This window comes from Schistocerca americana, chromosome 11 (genome assembly GCF_021461395.2).
Source record: "Schistocerca americana isolate TAMUIC-IGC-003095 chromosome 11, iqSchAmer2.1, whole genome shotgun sequence".
NCBI lineage: Eukaryota > Metazoa > Arthropoda > Insecta > Orthoptera > Acrididae > Schistocerca > Schistocerca americana.
Genome location: NC_060129.1, coordinates 27866086 through 27882591, shown reverse-complemented (window position 1 = coordinate 27882591; position 16506 = coordinate 27866086). Strand labels below are relative to the sequence as shown.

General features: G+C 40.4%; 1 protein-coding gene across 10 annotated transcripts in view; it reads right to left on the bottom strand.

Annotated features, from left to right (window-relative positions):
- The window catches only part of LOC124553906 (zinc finger protein 724-like), a 146252-nt gene that overhangs the window by 34485 nt on the left and 95261 nt on the right, over window positions 1–16506 (bottom strand). For all 10 annotated transcript variants that reach the window (XM_047127920.1, XM_047127925.1, XM_047127923.1 and 7 more), the window contains one exon: window positions 1898–1960. In XM_047127920.1, the coding sequence (XP_046983876.1) occupies window positions 1898–1960 (63 nt within the window). The remainder of the gene's footprint in view (window positions 1–1897; window positions 1961–16506) is intronic.

Sequence of the window (16506 nt, the reverse complement as noted above, 5' to 3'; positions counted from 1 at the left end):
TGAATTAAAGTCCACATTTTCTGATCCTAAAATTCCTTTTAAATATTTAAACAGTACATACAAATAAATAACAAAATAATCCAATAGGGATGCCGATGACAACCAGAATGTGTGGGAATGTCCATTTACATGTACTTCTAATATGGCTGTCAATTTAAGACTAAGTAAAGGACCGAGTTGACTGGCACTTAAAATGTGATTTTCTCAGCGAATGTGGTTATGTAATTATGTGGGTGAAAACATATTGCGCTAAGGATTTTTCATTACTTCAGTGATGCTAACTCATGGGTAGAGAACTGTGCAAACCTTAGGTGCCACCAGAAATGTACCACACCACCCTATATTTCATCTCTTTATCAACTATCCAATGCACATATTACTTTGGGTCTCATGAACATGCTCAAAATTAACAACCACTTCTGAATGCTTTTAAGCCAATATATAACTTTCTCTATCTTTTTTTCAATCGCTTTGATACATTCATTGGCAAAAACAAAAGTAAATTACAATTTAAATTTATATTACAAGAATATTTACATATTTAATTATACAGTCAAACAAATTGTCATTTCACACTTCAGAAAGGCTTTTTGGTTCTGTATCAGCTTATTCAGCATGCACAATAGCATAAAATTCACGGTTTCCATGGTTTTTGTAAAATTACCATCAACATCTGTTCCATGTTTTTCCCATATTCACTATGCAAAGAACTACCTGATAGCAGAAAGCCAGAACAAATGCCGGCTGGGGTGGCCGAGCAGTTCTAGGTGCTGCAGTCTGGAACCGCGCGACCGCTACGGTCGCAGGTTCGAATCCTGCCTCGGGCATGGATGTGTGTCATGTCCTTAGGTTAGTTAGGTTTAATTAGTTCTAAGTTCTAGGGGACTGATGACCACAGCAGTTAAGTCCCATAGCGCTCAGAGCCATTTTTTGAACCAGAACAAACATATGATAATAGTCTTATGTTAAGCAACTATATATAATGAGTGGCTCAGAAGCCAAGACTTGCAAAGATTAAATGGCTTTCACAGAAAAATACTAACATAATCAATGCACTAAGGGAAACATACAACGGAATAACAACAATATTGAAAGGACAGATTGCTACTCATCAGATAGAGGAGTCACTGAGTCACAGACAAGCAGAATGAAAAAGACAGCTAAAATATTGCAGCTTTTGGACCAAGTTCTTATGCATACACACATTCACAAAAGCACAACACACAAATCACTGTCTCAGGGCTCTAGAGCCCATTGGCCTTGTGATGGATAACTGGAAGAGGAAGAGAAGGAAAATGGTAGAAGAATACAGACTAAGTGAAAGGAATGAAAGAGGAATCCACCTGGTAGAATTTTGCACAAAGAATACTTTAATCATTACTAACACCTGATTTAAAAATCGTGAAAGAAGGGTAACAAGTCATCAATGATTGTCTATCTTATGTTCAGTAGTCTGAAGTCACTCAGTGTTTTGTTTTCATTATATAATTTTAAATCATCTATCATCTGATATCTATAATGTAACACCAATGTTGGTCAGTCAGTCTTTGTCACAAGTTATATTCTGTGGAACCACCCACAGTTTGAGTTGTTTACTAATCTGTGTTCTGAAATTTTACTAACTCACAACAAGAAAGTTCGTCATCTTCAGTGTTTATGAACAATGAATATAAGGAGAATGTAAATTCTATAGTGTTGTGCACATTTATTTAGTAACTGTTCATTAATCTTCTAGAAAAATGATTAAAGGAAAAGAATATGAAACATAAAACAGGTAAGTTTCTTTATTTTAGGGTTATGTTATTCACTGTGTACAAACCTGTCTGGCAGTACAAAGTGAAAACAAATATAATATTAAAGTCTTAGTTTAACTATACATGTGCAAAAAGTTGCTTACCATCTCATCTTCAATCTTCAAAGGGTCACACTCATCAAGATAATCATTCTCAGATGCCAAGTGCTGCAAAAACAGAAAAGCATTAACATAAAAACAAAAATATAAGAAGTTAAGTACACAGCATTAAAAATAATGGTTCTTAATATAAAGAAAAAAAATAACCCCACCATTTGTTTGTCTGTAACTGATATTATAATTATTACACAGGGAAAATTACAGATGCATAATAAAAAATGGCTCAATGATTCACCTCACCTTACTGTACAGAGTAAGTTACAGATAAATCATGCTGACACAAGCACACATTACCACATTCCAGCCAAGTATTTTGAAATAAACAACATCAGTCCTATATCCTATATTATCAAAAGTATTCGGACACCCTTTAGTGGACTTTAATATGGTCTGTGTCCACCCTTTGTCTTCATTACAGCCTGAACTTTGCTGAGGACACTTTCGACCAAGTGTCTGAATGCTCATGGAAAATGGCAGTGGCTTCTTCCTCAAAAGCCAAAAACTTAGACAGGTAGTGATTTTGAACACGGGGGTCTGGAGCAAAGTTGACATTTTAACTCATCCAAAATGTGAGTCAATGAGTGGGTTCAGGTCAGGACTAGGCAGGCCCATCCATTTCAGGGTTGTTACTGCCCAAAAACCATTGGCACACAGATCCCATTTTATGACAGGATGCACTGTCATTCTGATACAATCAATCACTGTCTCCAAACTTTTCTCTACTATATGCAGACACAATGCTGTAAGATGTACTCATATCCTTCTGCATTTAGTGTTTTCTTAACTGCAATACAGCGACCACACTCTAACAACAAAAAGAACTCCTAAATTCACAAAATCAGCCCCGCTGTAGTTCACTGCAGTTCAATGTTGGGATTATATGTGATGACAGGTAGCATTCTCCTAACATTAGCTTGCATCATATTGCCAAAGCGCATAGCGTAATCACTCCAAATCATTAATTTCTAGGCACCCACTGTTCTGTGGCATTACTATTTATACAATATCAAGTGTCACTTAGCATAAACTGCAGAAATGTGTGGTTCATGAGGAGCTGCTCAATCACCGTACCCTCCTCTTTTTAACACCCAATGTACAATCACTGTGCTAGCTACTCTGCTGGTAGCACTTTTGAACTCACAGGTAATTCCTTACACTGATTTCATGTGATTTTTTTTATGGCCACCCTCTACAATGCTCAGAGGTCTCTGTCTGTCAGCACAGGAAGTCAGTCTGGTCTTGGTTTAGCTCTGGTCCTTCCTTTGCATTTCCATTTCACAAACACATCACCAACAACTGACTTGTGACTTTAGAAGTGTTGAAATTGCCACAATTTATCTGTTACTCACGTGACACCCAATAATAAGTCCAAACTGTAACTGAGTTCTCTTGACTGACCCATTCTGCTGTCATTGCTGCTCTGTTGGCAAAACAATATTCTGTGCATCATTTTGTACTCTCATGACACCTGGTGGCCAATTCTACATTATGTACGGGTGTCTGAATACTTTTATCATATAGTTAAATCAACTGCACAGCTTAAAATAATATCATATAAACCACCTTATTAATGCCTGCTAATAGCATCATTTTTCAAATATGTGTCACAAATGACTTGTGATAAATTATTATAGTTTCAGCTCAATACAAATGTATCGTACTTTGGACACAAGTAAAGCTTAGTCAACTCATGAGACATCATCAGTATGTAATGCTACTTACGCATCAACTGATGTGTTTCATTACAACACACAACTTTATTTATATTACACTGTTACAGAGAAACAGAAATTGTGCAGGCTGTTTAAATACAACTTCTAGGGAGTAAATGCCTGATGAACAATTCAGAGATCTACAGTTTCGTTCCTGGTTAATACCAGGAAAGTTTTGCAGATTTACATTGACTTTCTTGTATTTTAGTAGATTTTTAGGAGTCTGAAGACACACATGTTCTTTTCCTGTCTGAACATCCTGTGCGCACATGTTTAATGTAGATAGTTCTAGGCTAGAATCATTTTGAGATACATTCATTAAGGAAAAATGAATTACAATACATGCGAAAGTTAAAAACAAGCAAAACCTACAATTTTTGCGCTTTCCGAACCCTAGAGGCGTGTACATGTTCGATTTTACTGAAAAACCATTTATCTTATAATTGTAACACTTTGAAGATCACCACTGGGAAACTTCTAGTCCTTTATGGAAAATCTAGATTAATGAACTACATGCCCAAAAAGAAAAATCAGTCAATTAATTGAGAGTATTTGAACATAGATTTCTTAAGAACATTCAGACAGAAAAAATAATGAATTTGAAATATTATTGAGGTGTTACAATCTGACAGCAGTGGTGAACCTTCTAGTGCAAGTGCAGTAAAATAGCAGTACCTTAATTAATAAAAGTTCCACAGAGAAGAGCTCATCATCAAAAAAACTCATTGTTATACTATCCAACAATGACAAGACAAATAAAAATGAACCATCTAAGAACACACATAGGTAGGTAAAGTGTACAGTAGGTAAAGTGTAGAGTAAGTAAAGCGTAGAGTAAGTAAAGCGTAGAGTAAGTAAAGCGTAGAGTAAGTAAAGCGTAGAGTAAGTAAAGCGTAGAGTAAGTAAAGCGTAGAGTAAGTAAAGCGTAGAGTAAGTAAAGCGTAGAGTAAGTAAAGCGTAGAGTAAGTAAAGCGTAGAGTAAGTAAAGCGTAGAGTAAGTAAAGCGTAGAGTAAGTAAAGCGTAGAGTAAGTAAAGCGTAGAGTAAGTAAAGCGTAGAGTAAGTAAAGCGTAGGGTAAGTAAAGTGTAGGGTAAGTAAAGGGTAGAGTAAGTAAAGGGTAGAGTAAGTAAAGGGTAGAGTAAGTAAAGTGTAAAATCCCTGGTTGCACAAGCAAGTTTAAAAGTGGGAGGAAGGCACAGGTATACCACCTTCAACTTGATCATCCTGGGTGAAGAACTGAACAGTTTGGACCACCTTTCATACTGACAATACTGAGCAAGGTGGCGCAGTGGTTAGCACACTGGACACGTATTTGGGAGGACAATGTTTCAAACCTGCATCCGGCCATCCAGATTTTGTTTTTCTGTGATTTCTCAAAGTCGCTTTAACAAATGCTGGGATAGTTTCTTTGAAAGTGCATGGCCAATTTCCTTCACCATCGTGGACACTGTCTGAGCTTGTGCTCCTTCTCTAATGACCTCTATGTCAATGGATGTTGAACACCAACTTTCGTCCTTCAGACTGACTCAATGAAGTAATGTATACATCAGAGTAGTCCATTTAAACACATACATTCATCCAGCACATCACAGTTTGAATTCTAAAACCCCTGTCCAAGTAACAATGCATTTTGTAACTTAGTCAATAAACACTGTAAGCCTCAGATAGTAAAACTTTCTTATCTGTACAAAGAATCTGGTAAGATAAAATATTACCCGCTCTTAAAATTCTAATATTTATCAAATTAATAGGTTTGAATCATACTGAACAAAAAATTATTTTGGATATTTCATGACATGTTGACAGAGAAGAAAATTTTTTAGACTGAGAAACAGAAACAGAACCAATCACAAGTCACCTTTTCAGAGAATTACTAAGCGATTCTCTGCAAATAAATTAGAAATATAATGGACATACAGTTCTGCATAACACCATTAAAGGTTAACAAGATGTTAAAAGACAGGGGATAGTGCATAACCCATAAATTTTTAGGTGTGGAGAATTCCAGATTACTGGGTGTAAAACGTACCAGAATTTCTGGTGTAAATGCTGATGAAAATTTGAACACAAAGAAACACTGTTGACATTTTTAAAAAATTTAAGTTTAGCACCTTAATACAGGGTTTTTCAAAATGAACATACCACTTTTAAGGCATTCTATCGTTTAATACATTCAACTTACAATGGTAAATAATACACCAAATGAAATAGCAACTCAAACAGTTTTGTTTGTACACCTGTGCACAATAGTAAGAGCATGTAATGACAAAGAGTGACTCAAAAACGTGTTGAACGAGTGTGAGTCTTTCATGCTTAGCCCCAAGAAATACCCCACGGAAAGTTTATGGGCCTTGTTTTTTTTCAGTGAATCAACGTTACTGATGTTTATCATGATGTGCTACAACTATGGCCCATGCCTCAATGGGAAGAAGGTGAACAACACATGTTTATTTGGGACCAATATGGTGCACCGCCTCACTGGCATAACTCAATACACGACTGGTTAAACGACATTGTATCCTACCTGTGGACTGGGCACAAGGGCCCGGCTGACAAAGTATGCTTACTCATCATATAGAGGAGATGTTGAGTAGCAGACAGGCACACCAAAAAGATTGTTAAACATGTGAGTTTTGGCCAAGGGCTTTCTTCTTAACTAGGCAAAACACACACACACACGCGAGAACTGTCCCTTGCCACTGGTAACATGCTTGCAGTCTGGCCTTAGTGGCGAGAGACAGCGCGCGAGCGCGCGCAAGTGTCTGCATGTGTGTGTGTGTGTGTGTGTGTGTGTGTGTGTGTGTGTGTGTGTGTGTGTGTGTGTGTGTGTGTGTGTGTGTGTTTTCTGCTTGCATGAATTTGTGTTTGGTTGGTTTGTGGGATTAAAGGGACCAGACTGCTATGGTCATTGGTCCCCTTTTTCCAGAAAAACTAAAACCACCCACAGAGAATAAAAAACGAACAATAGAAAATACAGCAGACGACAGAGGACAAGAAATACTCAGACAGAGATCAGACAAAACAAATTAAAATCACACTGAGTGTAACGGTGGTTGGCCGACCATAGGGGAAAAAAAAAGGAAAAGCCAACCACCGAGGACACATTAAAAACTCAGTTTAAAATCGTAGGCCAAAGGCCAGAATCAACACAAAAAAAAGACATAAACACTGAGATTAAATGATAAAAAAACCCTGCCCGAATAAAACGCAAAACTAAGTCCACCATGGCAGAGTCATCTGTTATAAGGGCAGGGAGCATGTCGGGCAGCGCAAACATCTGCCTGAGCACACTTAAAAGTGGACAGTCCAACAAAATGTGGACCACCGTCAAAGCCGACCCGCATCGACATAGAGGTGGGACAGTAGAAAGCTGTGTGTGTCAAGCGGGTGTGGCCAATGCGGAGCCGGCAAAGAACTGCTGAGTCCCTGCGAGTGGCTCGCAGGGATGACCACCACACAGCTGTCATCTCCTTGACAGCACAGAGTTTATTACGTGTGGTCAGTTCGCGCCATTCATCATCCCATAGCGCAAAAACTTTGCGGCGTAAGACTCCCCTCAAATCAGTCTCCAGGAGGCCAATGTCCAGAGATGGTTTACTGGTGGCCTCTTTCGCCAGGCGGTCAACATTTTCATTGCCAGGTATCCCACCATGGCCAGGGGTCCACACAAAGACCACAGAGCGGCTGCAATGTGCAAGAGTATGCAGGGACTCCTGGATAGCCATCACCAGATCAGAACGAGGGAAACACTGGTCAAGAGCTCGTAAACCGCTCAGGGAATCGCTACAGATCACGAAGGACTAACCTGAGCGGATATACTCTAGGGTACGAAAGATGGCAACCAGCTCAGCAGCGAAAATGCTGCAGCCAGCCGGCAATGAACGTTGTTCAGAATGGTCCCCTAGAGTTAGCGCATAACCAACACGACCAGCAACTATCGAACCGTCAGCGTAAAACACGCCAGAGCTCTGATACGTGGCTAGGATGGAATAAAAGCAGCGGTGAAAGGCCTCCGGAGGGACTGATTCCTTCAGGCCCTGTGCCAATTCGAGGCGAATGCAAGGGCGAGGCACACACCACGTGGGTGTATGCAGAGGGACCCGGAAAGGAGGGGGAATAGGAAAAACCCCAGACCCGGAGAGAAGCTCTCGGACGCGGACCGTGATCGTACAACCCAACCGGGGCCGACGTTCTCAGAGATGGATGACTGCCTGCAGGAACAGGAGACAATAATTTGGATGCCCACGCAAGCTAAAAACATGGGCAGCATAAGCAGCCAGTAAATGTTGGCGCCGTAACTGCAGTGGAGGGACACCTGCATACACAAGTATGCTGTCCACAGGGCTGGTTCCGAAGGCACTTTGCAAAGAACGTTGGTGAGGCTAATGGGGCGGTAGCTGTCTACCTCCTAAGGGTTCTTGCCAGGTTTCAAAACGGGGATAACAATGCTTTCCCACCATTGTGACGGAAACTCACCCTCGACCCAAATACAGTTGTAAAGGTCAAGGGGGCGCCGCTGGCAGTCCACTGAAAGGTGTTTCAGCATCTGACAGTGGATGTGATCTGGCCCAGGAGCTGTATCAGGGCAAGTGGCTAGGGCACTGTGAAATTCCCACTCACTGAATGGAACTTTGTAGGATTCAGGATGGTGGGTGCGAAATGAAAGTCGCCGACATTCCATCTGCTCTTTAATGGAGCGTAAGGCCAATGGGTAATTGGCAGAAGCGGAACTCAAGAGCAAAATGCTCTGCCAAGAGGTTGGCAATTACGTTGGAGTCAGTACAAACTGCTCCATTCAGTGAGAGCGCAGGGACACTGACAGGGGTCCGATAGCCATAGAGGTGTTGAATCTTGGCCCAGACCTGCGATGGAGTGACATGGAGGCCAATGGTGGACACACACCTCTCCCAGCACTCCTGCCTGCGTTGGCGGATAAGGCGGCGGGCTCGCGCACACAGCCGTTTGAAGGCGATAAGGTGTTCTATGGAGGGATGTCGCTTGAGATGCTGGAGCACTCGCCGGCGATCTTTAATTGCTTCAGCAATCTCAGGCGACCACCAAGGCACAGTCCCCCGCCGAGGGGACCTAGGAGAACGGGGAATGGCAGATTCTGCAGCAGTAATGATGCTGGTGGTGACCGAGTGAACCACTGCATCAATGTCATCATTAGAGAGAGGCTCAATAGCGGCAGTGGAGGAGAACAAGTCCCAGTCAGCCTTATTCATAGCCCACATGCAAGGGCGCCCAGAAGACTGACGCTGTGACAGTGATAGAAAGATCGGAAAGTGGTCACTACCACACAGGTCGTCATGCACTCTCCATTGGACAGACGGTAAGAGGCTAGGGCTGTAGATCGAAAGGTCGATGGCAGAGTACATGCCATGTGCCACACTCAAGTGTGTGAAGGTACCATCATCTAAAATCGAAAAATCGAGCTGTGCCAATAAATGCTCAGTGGTGGCGCCTCGACCTGTCACCACTGACCCACAACACAGAGGGTTATGGGCGTTGAAGTCGCCCAGTAGCAAGAAAGGTGGCGGCAATTGGGCTATCAGCGCAGCCAGGACATGCTGTGCGACATCACCATCCGGTGGAAGGTAAAGACTACAGACGGTAACAGCCTGTGGCATCCACACCCGAACAGCGACAGCCTCTAAAGGTGTTTGTAGAGGGAGAGACTCGCTGTGAAGAGAGTGAAGGACATGGATGCAGACGCCACCAGACACCCTTTCATAAGCTGCCCGGTTCTTATAATAACCCCGATAGCCACGGAGGGCGGGGGATGAATTTGTGTGTGTTGTCTACTTCAGAAGACCTTTCGGCTGAAAGATCACATCTTTAGCGATCTTTTTGATGCGCCTGTGTGCGGCTTTGAACATCTCCTCCATATGGTAAGTAACAACCTATCCTTTTCATACTACTGTCATTATTCAATTCCACATTTTTATTGTTTAAATAAACTGATTGTAATTTCAAAAGTAATCACCACAGCTGTTGATAATTGATGCCACTGTACAACAAGATGATCAGTGCCATCATGGAAAAATGTTTTCAGCTTCCTACTAAACCATGACCATACTTTCGTGTGCACCTCTTCCTCAAAACAAAATTTGCTACACAGGTTGCCAAGGTTGTTTTGACAACACTGGAAAAGTTTCATTGGGAAGCCCTTACACATCTTCCACACAGTCCTGATTTCTCCCCATGTGATTTCCATACTTTTGATTCTTTAAAGAAAGATATTCGTAGCCAGCGATTTACTTCAGGCTAAGAGGTACAATCTTGTTCTGTAGGCAACTGCAGATACTTTTCCATGAAGGCATTGACTGTCTTGTCTGAGAGTGGGATAAATATATTAACAGTTATTACAAATATTTTTGAAATACCATACAGATTATTTACTGGTTAGAAAATAGTGAAATACATCCAAGAAAAATTTGGTGAATGGTATGGTTGCCAACTGATTCACACGAATCAGACAAAGAAGACAGTGCACAGTGGTCAGATTTTGATTTACTGATGACCAATGATAAATTTGAAGGATCTAGGGGTCCAAACATATTTCCCAAACATACACAGAATGTTGAGGATATCATAGAATTATACAGGGTATACACTAAGTCCAGGAACACTTTCAATTATTTATTGCACAAGCACTAAACATGGAACAGGTGTCATACAAATGAGGGGGGACCCAAAAATAATCGGAATTTCTTTATAGAAAGCATATACTTTATTGTTTTCAAATACAACCTTAATCTCCTTCAAAGTACTCTCCACTAGCATTAACATACTTGTCCAAACATTCATTCCAGTGTTCAAAGCACCTTTTAAATTCATCCTCTTTGATACCTGCTAGCACTTTCATGACATTGCGTTTTACGTCTTCCACGTCCACAAAACGCTTCCCTCTCAAGTCTCTTTTCATCCTTGGGAACAGGAAGAAGCCCAAGGGTGCTAAATCCAGTGAATAGGGCGCATGGGTCAAGGAAGTCGTCTTCATTGAGGACAAAAACTGGCAAATGCTGAGAGCCGTGTGCACAGGAGCATTGTTGTGATGCAGGAACCACATGCCAGAATCCCACGAAGCCGGACATTTTCATGACAAACTTCTGCAAAGCTGTTTCATAACCTCCAAATAGAATTGTTGGTTTACTGTCTGGTTTTCAGGGACAAATTCAGAGTGTACGATCCCTTTGATGTCAAAAAAACAGATCAACATTGTTTTCGCATTCGATTTCACCTGTCGAGCTTTTTTTGGCTGAGGTGAGCCAAGTGACTTCCATTGTGATGACTGTTGTTTACTTTCTGGATCGTACCCCTAGCAAGATGACTCATCACCTGTAATGCTTTTGTTGAAAAATGTTGATCATCTTTGAACATGTCCTTCATTTTGAGACAGGCTCGAATGCGACGACCCCTTTGATCTCTGGTAAGAAGCTTCGGCACGAATTTTGCTGCCACTCTTCGCATCCCCAAATCGATGGTCAAGATGTGCTGAATTGAGCTCCACGACAACCCGGACAAGTTCTCAAGTTGGTCGATTGTCCTGCATCGATCTTCACTGATGAGATCACAGATTTTGTCGATGTTGTCTTCATTTCAAGCAGTTGAAGGTCGACCAGAACGGGGCTGATCTTCAACCACCATTTCTCCCTTAAAAAACCGAGAAAACCATTCGTACACTTGTGTTTTACTAAGAGCATGTTCTTTGTAAGCTGTCTGAATCATTGCAACAGTTTCTGCTGGGTTCTTGCTGAGCAAGAGACAAAACTTCACTGCCGCACTTTGTTCGTAAGAACTAGCCATTTCCTTGTGTCACGTCTGCACTGTATGCACACTCAAAGAACTGCCAAAGAAACCACACTTCTCACTGTTGGGTGACGCCGAATGGCAGAATGACTCAGCAGAGCTCCTACTACAACCCTCTGGTGGCGCAACCTGCTACTACAAGTACACGATGTGCAGCATTATGATTCTGGTTACTTTTGGGTCCCCCCTCATATTGCATTCTGAAGAGAAACTCTGAAAGTTTTTTTTACAAACATTTGATATGAGAATCATGAGTCACCCGGCATACATCAATACGGTAATTGAATTCTTGCCATACTCATCCCAGCATGGCATCTTCGACTAAGGCAGTCACTTCCTGTATTCTCTCCCAGAGCTCTGGTACATCAGTTGGTATAAGTAGTCCATACACCAGACCTTTACTGTGCCCCCACAGAACAAAGTCACATGGAGTGAGATATGGTGATCGGGGAGGCCATTTCATGAACTCCAACACACAGAATGCTCATTCCACACCTGAACTTGCCATGTTTGCTACTAGTACTTGTAATGGAACCTATTAAAGGCTTTACTTTACTGAAGTATGCGATACCCTCCAAATTCAAGCAGTTTAACGAGTATTTATGATTATAGAAAAGTTATTGTGTATGTTAACAATGATTGCATAACATGTCTCCATAAACAGTCCACCCATTAAACTGAATAACTGACCACACAAAAGTTAATATCACTTGACCACTGATACAGAAAATGTCATCATGTAAAAACACTAAGTTCATCTTAAATAATTAATATGAAGTACGAAAAATAGTAGCCAACTTAGATATTTTGGATCTCCTTAAATAAAAATCACCCAGTGAAACCTATTTGTTCACTAGGACCGTTTTCACTCAGTATTCATGTAAACTCTCCTACTTTAGACGAAAACCAATGTAATTCTTAATAATTCATGTTATTCACTTATTTATGCAAATTAGAGAAGTCAATTGACAAACTTCTAAAAAACGGCCTTTTTGTAACAAAGAATTATTCTGTCTGTCATTTTAAAAACCTGTTAAATTATGTCACTTGATATAAATTAATAACTTTTCTGCACAAATTACAATAACAGATGTACATGTGACTTATAATATATATCTCTTTTTAGTAGTTCTTTGACAAGGTTATAAATACAAGCAGCAAGAAGGGTTGGGAGCACAGTCGGAATGTCGCTTTGGTAAAGTGTGTTTGTGTGTTATTGTTTGAGGTGGATAAACAATGCAAAGAACATGTAAAAGAAGTACTACTTTGTGTTGTGTCATTGTCTTTGGCGGACAGTGGAATTAAGATGGCCACCAGAGTAATAAATAATTGAAGTTTAAATATTTGTTGGTTTCGCTCGTTATTTATCATCAAAAGCACATCAAAACACGAGACCTCATCTTTTTTACCCCTAGACAACCAGATTTAGAGCCAGCATCAGCATCGAGACACAACAGTGATCCAGCAAGCAGCAGTGATTACCACAATGCACTTTAATGGCACCAACCTAACATGAAGCGCTAACATGCTCCATAGATGGGAGTGAAATAGTGCGATTATAGCAATATCTATGACTAGGCAACCATTACACGATGACTACTGGCAAATTACCAAACTACGCTGTGGTGGTACACATGAAAAAAACTTTCAGGGTTTCTCTTCAAAATGACATATGTATGATATCTGTACAATGTTTGGTTATTGTGCAATAAATAATTGAATGTATTCGTGGACTTTATGTACACTCTGTATATTGGGGACAATCTATTTGAATATGTTAGCAAAGAAACCAACAAGTACTACAGTCAAAATTGCAACAGAAGGAAACTGGATTTTAAAAAATACCAAATTTGGGGATGTAACGTCTAGTAAGAAACAAAAACAACATATTATGTAGTAACGAGAAAATTATATGTATCATATTGTGTTATTGTATAAAATTATGTATTTTTTTTTTATTATTTATTTTTGAGAATATCTGCGTCGGCGAGTAATAAAACCGACACAGAAGATAAATGTTAAACAGAGATTAAAAAAGGAACTAGTATATAATACGTGTTGAATATGAATGTCTTTGTCGTCTTAATTTGGAAGTTGTGCGAGTAAGATCTCCTGTTGTTGTCGTAGAGAACGCCAATGTAGCATTCTTTTGTCGAGACTAAGCAATGTACGCCATTACGTGTGAATTCACAAAGGTCTGTAATCACTGAGATATTTAAAGGTTTTAATAGAGTTGTTTAAATGAAAACTTTTATTATTTATTGTTAAGCTTGCTTGCATATTATCCCATCCTGTTGAGACATTTTTCAGTTATATAAATATTATCTGTGGTGCTGAGCTGCGTGGAGAACGAAGAGCCGCTGCCGCGGCGTATTTAAACGACTTACAATATAGTCGAGCATACCGCAAGGAAGCGGTAAAATAATAGTAAAATAATATTATTTCTTTTAGCTCCCAGACTGGCAGTGAAGATCAGCAGATTTTATGATGTGTTGCAGATTGACGCGGGCTGCTGATAGGATATAATTTACAGTGCAAATAATTTAATGTACCTTCAGAATCTGATAGGAATCTTGCTGTGCTCCGTTCTGATCTGGCAAACTTTATAGTGACAACGTATTTTTTAATGAGAGTCTCATGTTCTTGGGCTAGTCGTGGTATGAAATAGCATTTTAACAAGAAATAAAATCCACTGCGAACTTGTGTTTTTGAACGATCACACGGACTGTAACATCAGTGCTCATAACAAAGTAATTTCAACTTTTAATCACTATGAAGTAGGGAAGATATATTGATTCTTAGCATGAGTTGCAGTTACGAAAAATCGTTCCTTAAATTGTAGGCCAGATACAGAACAATAAGACTTCCATATATACATTTTATTCCGCTAAAGGGTAACGATGATAAAGAAAAGCAAAGCACAGCATTATTAACAGATATTTCGTGGCTCTTTTCGTATATGCGATAATAAAAAACGTGAAACTGTCGCCCAAAAATGCGGGGCACGAATTTGCAGTGGCCACAAATATAAAATTTTATGTATTTTTCTTTCAGTGTTGATTGTTATGTATGTGTAGATATATATGTATTTAGTGATATATGTATGTATATCATGATCAATGCTATGTATTAATGAATGTGTAAACACTCTTTCATGACAAAACGTACTACTGCAAACGAGTCTGAGAAGACGATCCTGATAGTACTGAGAAGCTGTAACGACTACGTAATCCGGGGGCAGCCGAACCCCGAGATAAGATAAACTAAAGGTAAGACTACAGTGTAGTTGTCCTGTTTGTAGAAGTCGAGCTCCAGTGAAGTGATCTCATTTCGCTAGTGGTGTGCATATTGTGCGTAGTTTGATGTTAGTGTTTGTGACAGGACAAAGTTGATGGTAGATAGTAATTTTTAGTGTGCAGTTAGTGTAGATAAATTAACGTATTTTGTGTGCAAGGGGCAAAACTGTCAGACTTTGTGGTTTAGTAAGCAATTTATGAATATGGTTAAGTTGCGTAGTCAACGTCCGAGCAATATGAATACTGAGGAACAACAATTAGTTAGTGCAGGAAATGTGGAACCGGGTACCTCAAGTAGTACTAGTACTCTCTTTGAGGATATAACATGTGAGAATGTGGGGGCAGGGGCACAGGAAGTGGTGCCACCGCCCACTAGTCCTCAAGGGGATGTAGAGAAAGAAGTTGTACCACCACCAGAAAAGCAGGAACCAGAGAGTGGTAATCTGCCTGGTGGGTATTCGCTTCAGGCTATATTAGAGCGCGTGCTGAATTACCAGGCAGAATTTGCGCAACAGCAAGTCGAGCGAGACCGCCAGCAAGCTGAGCGAGATCGCCGGCAAGCTGAGCGGGACCAGCAACTTGTGCAATCGTTAGAAAACATGAAAAAAGAGATTGCAGATATGAAACAGAATTATGAGTCGATACCTAAGGCCGTGCAGGAGCTGACTGAACAGGTCAACAACCTGCAAGTAGCAAACACTAACAGGGTAGATGAAATAGGTGTATTAGCCAATCGAGTAGAAAAGCTAGAAATAGATTCCACGCAGCTTGTAGAGCAGAAGTGGAACGAACAAGCAACTAAAATTGAAACAGAATTCAACTCATGGCTAGAAGTGAAGGAGTGTGAGATTGACAAGAACATTAATTCCAAAGTACAAGCAGCCATAGCAAATAGAGGCTCCGAATCGTTCAGTACCGCAGTGAATAGTCAGGTACAGAACGACGTGCAAACCATCAAACAAATACTCAGTGAGGATATTCCGCAGTGGCAAGCGAATATGAACAAACGGATATCCGACCTGGAGAAGGGTTTAGCACAAAGCAGAAAACATTTGGAACAGGAACCTCTGTCGCCAACAGCCCATGGTTTCGGCAACGCACAAACTTATACGCCATACAACAATGGGGAATCTGTAGTCGATAACGCGAAGAGCTGTAGCTTCGGTTCGGAGCACACAGCATATGTCCAAGGAGCAAAACCATGTAGTTCAAAAATATTAGTGGAAGAAAGTTTAATCAAAAATAGACAATTTCAAACGTTTACTACTGAACGGAAATCAGTACACCCAGTAGTATTCATAAAAAGCTTTAAAAATATCTTGCCCAGTGTGTGGAACGAAACACAGAAAATTCAATACGTAATGTCGTACATTCAAGGTGATGCAGTGTTGTGGGCTACAGAAGTAGCAGACAGCTGCATGACATATGAACAGTTCGAAAGGGCATTTCTATCGAAATATTGGTCGCCTTGTATACAAGAGCGGCTAAGAAAAGAAGTATATAATCCCGAACCGTACTCACCTCGTCTGCGGAATTTGAGACGGTATTTTGAAAAATATATAAACAAAACACGCTACTGGGACGAGCCTATATCACCAAGAGACATAATAAGACTACTAAAATCACATTTACCCATTCATATCAAAGAGAAATTAATACACGTACCAGAAAGCGATATGGAAAACTTCCTGTCTGTTCTAGATTCTATAGACTTGATACAGGAAGACGCAAAATCAGCGTGTGATCACTCGCGGAATAATGGGTCAGGATGTAA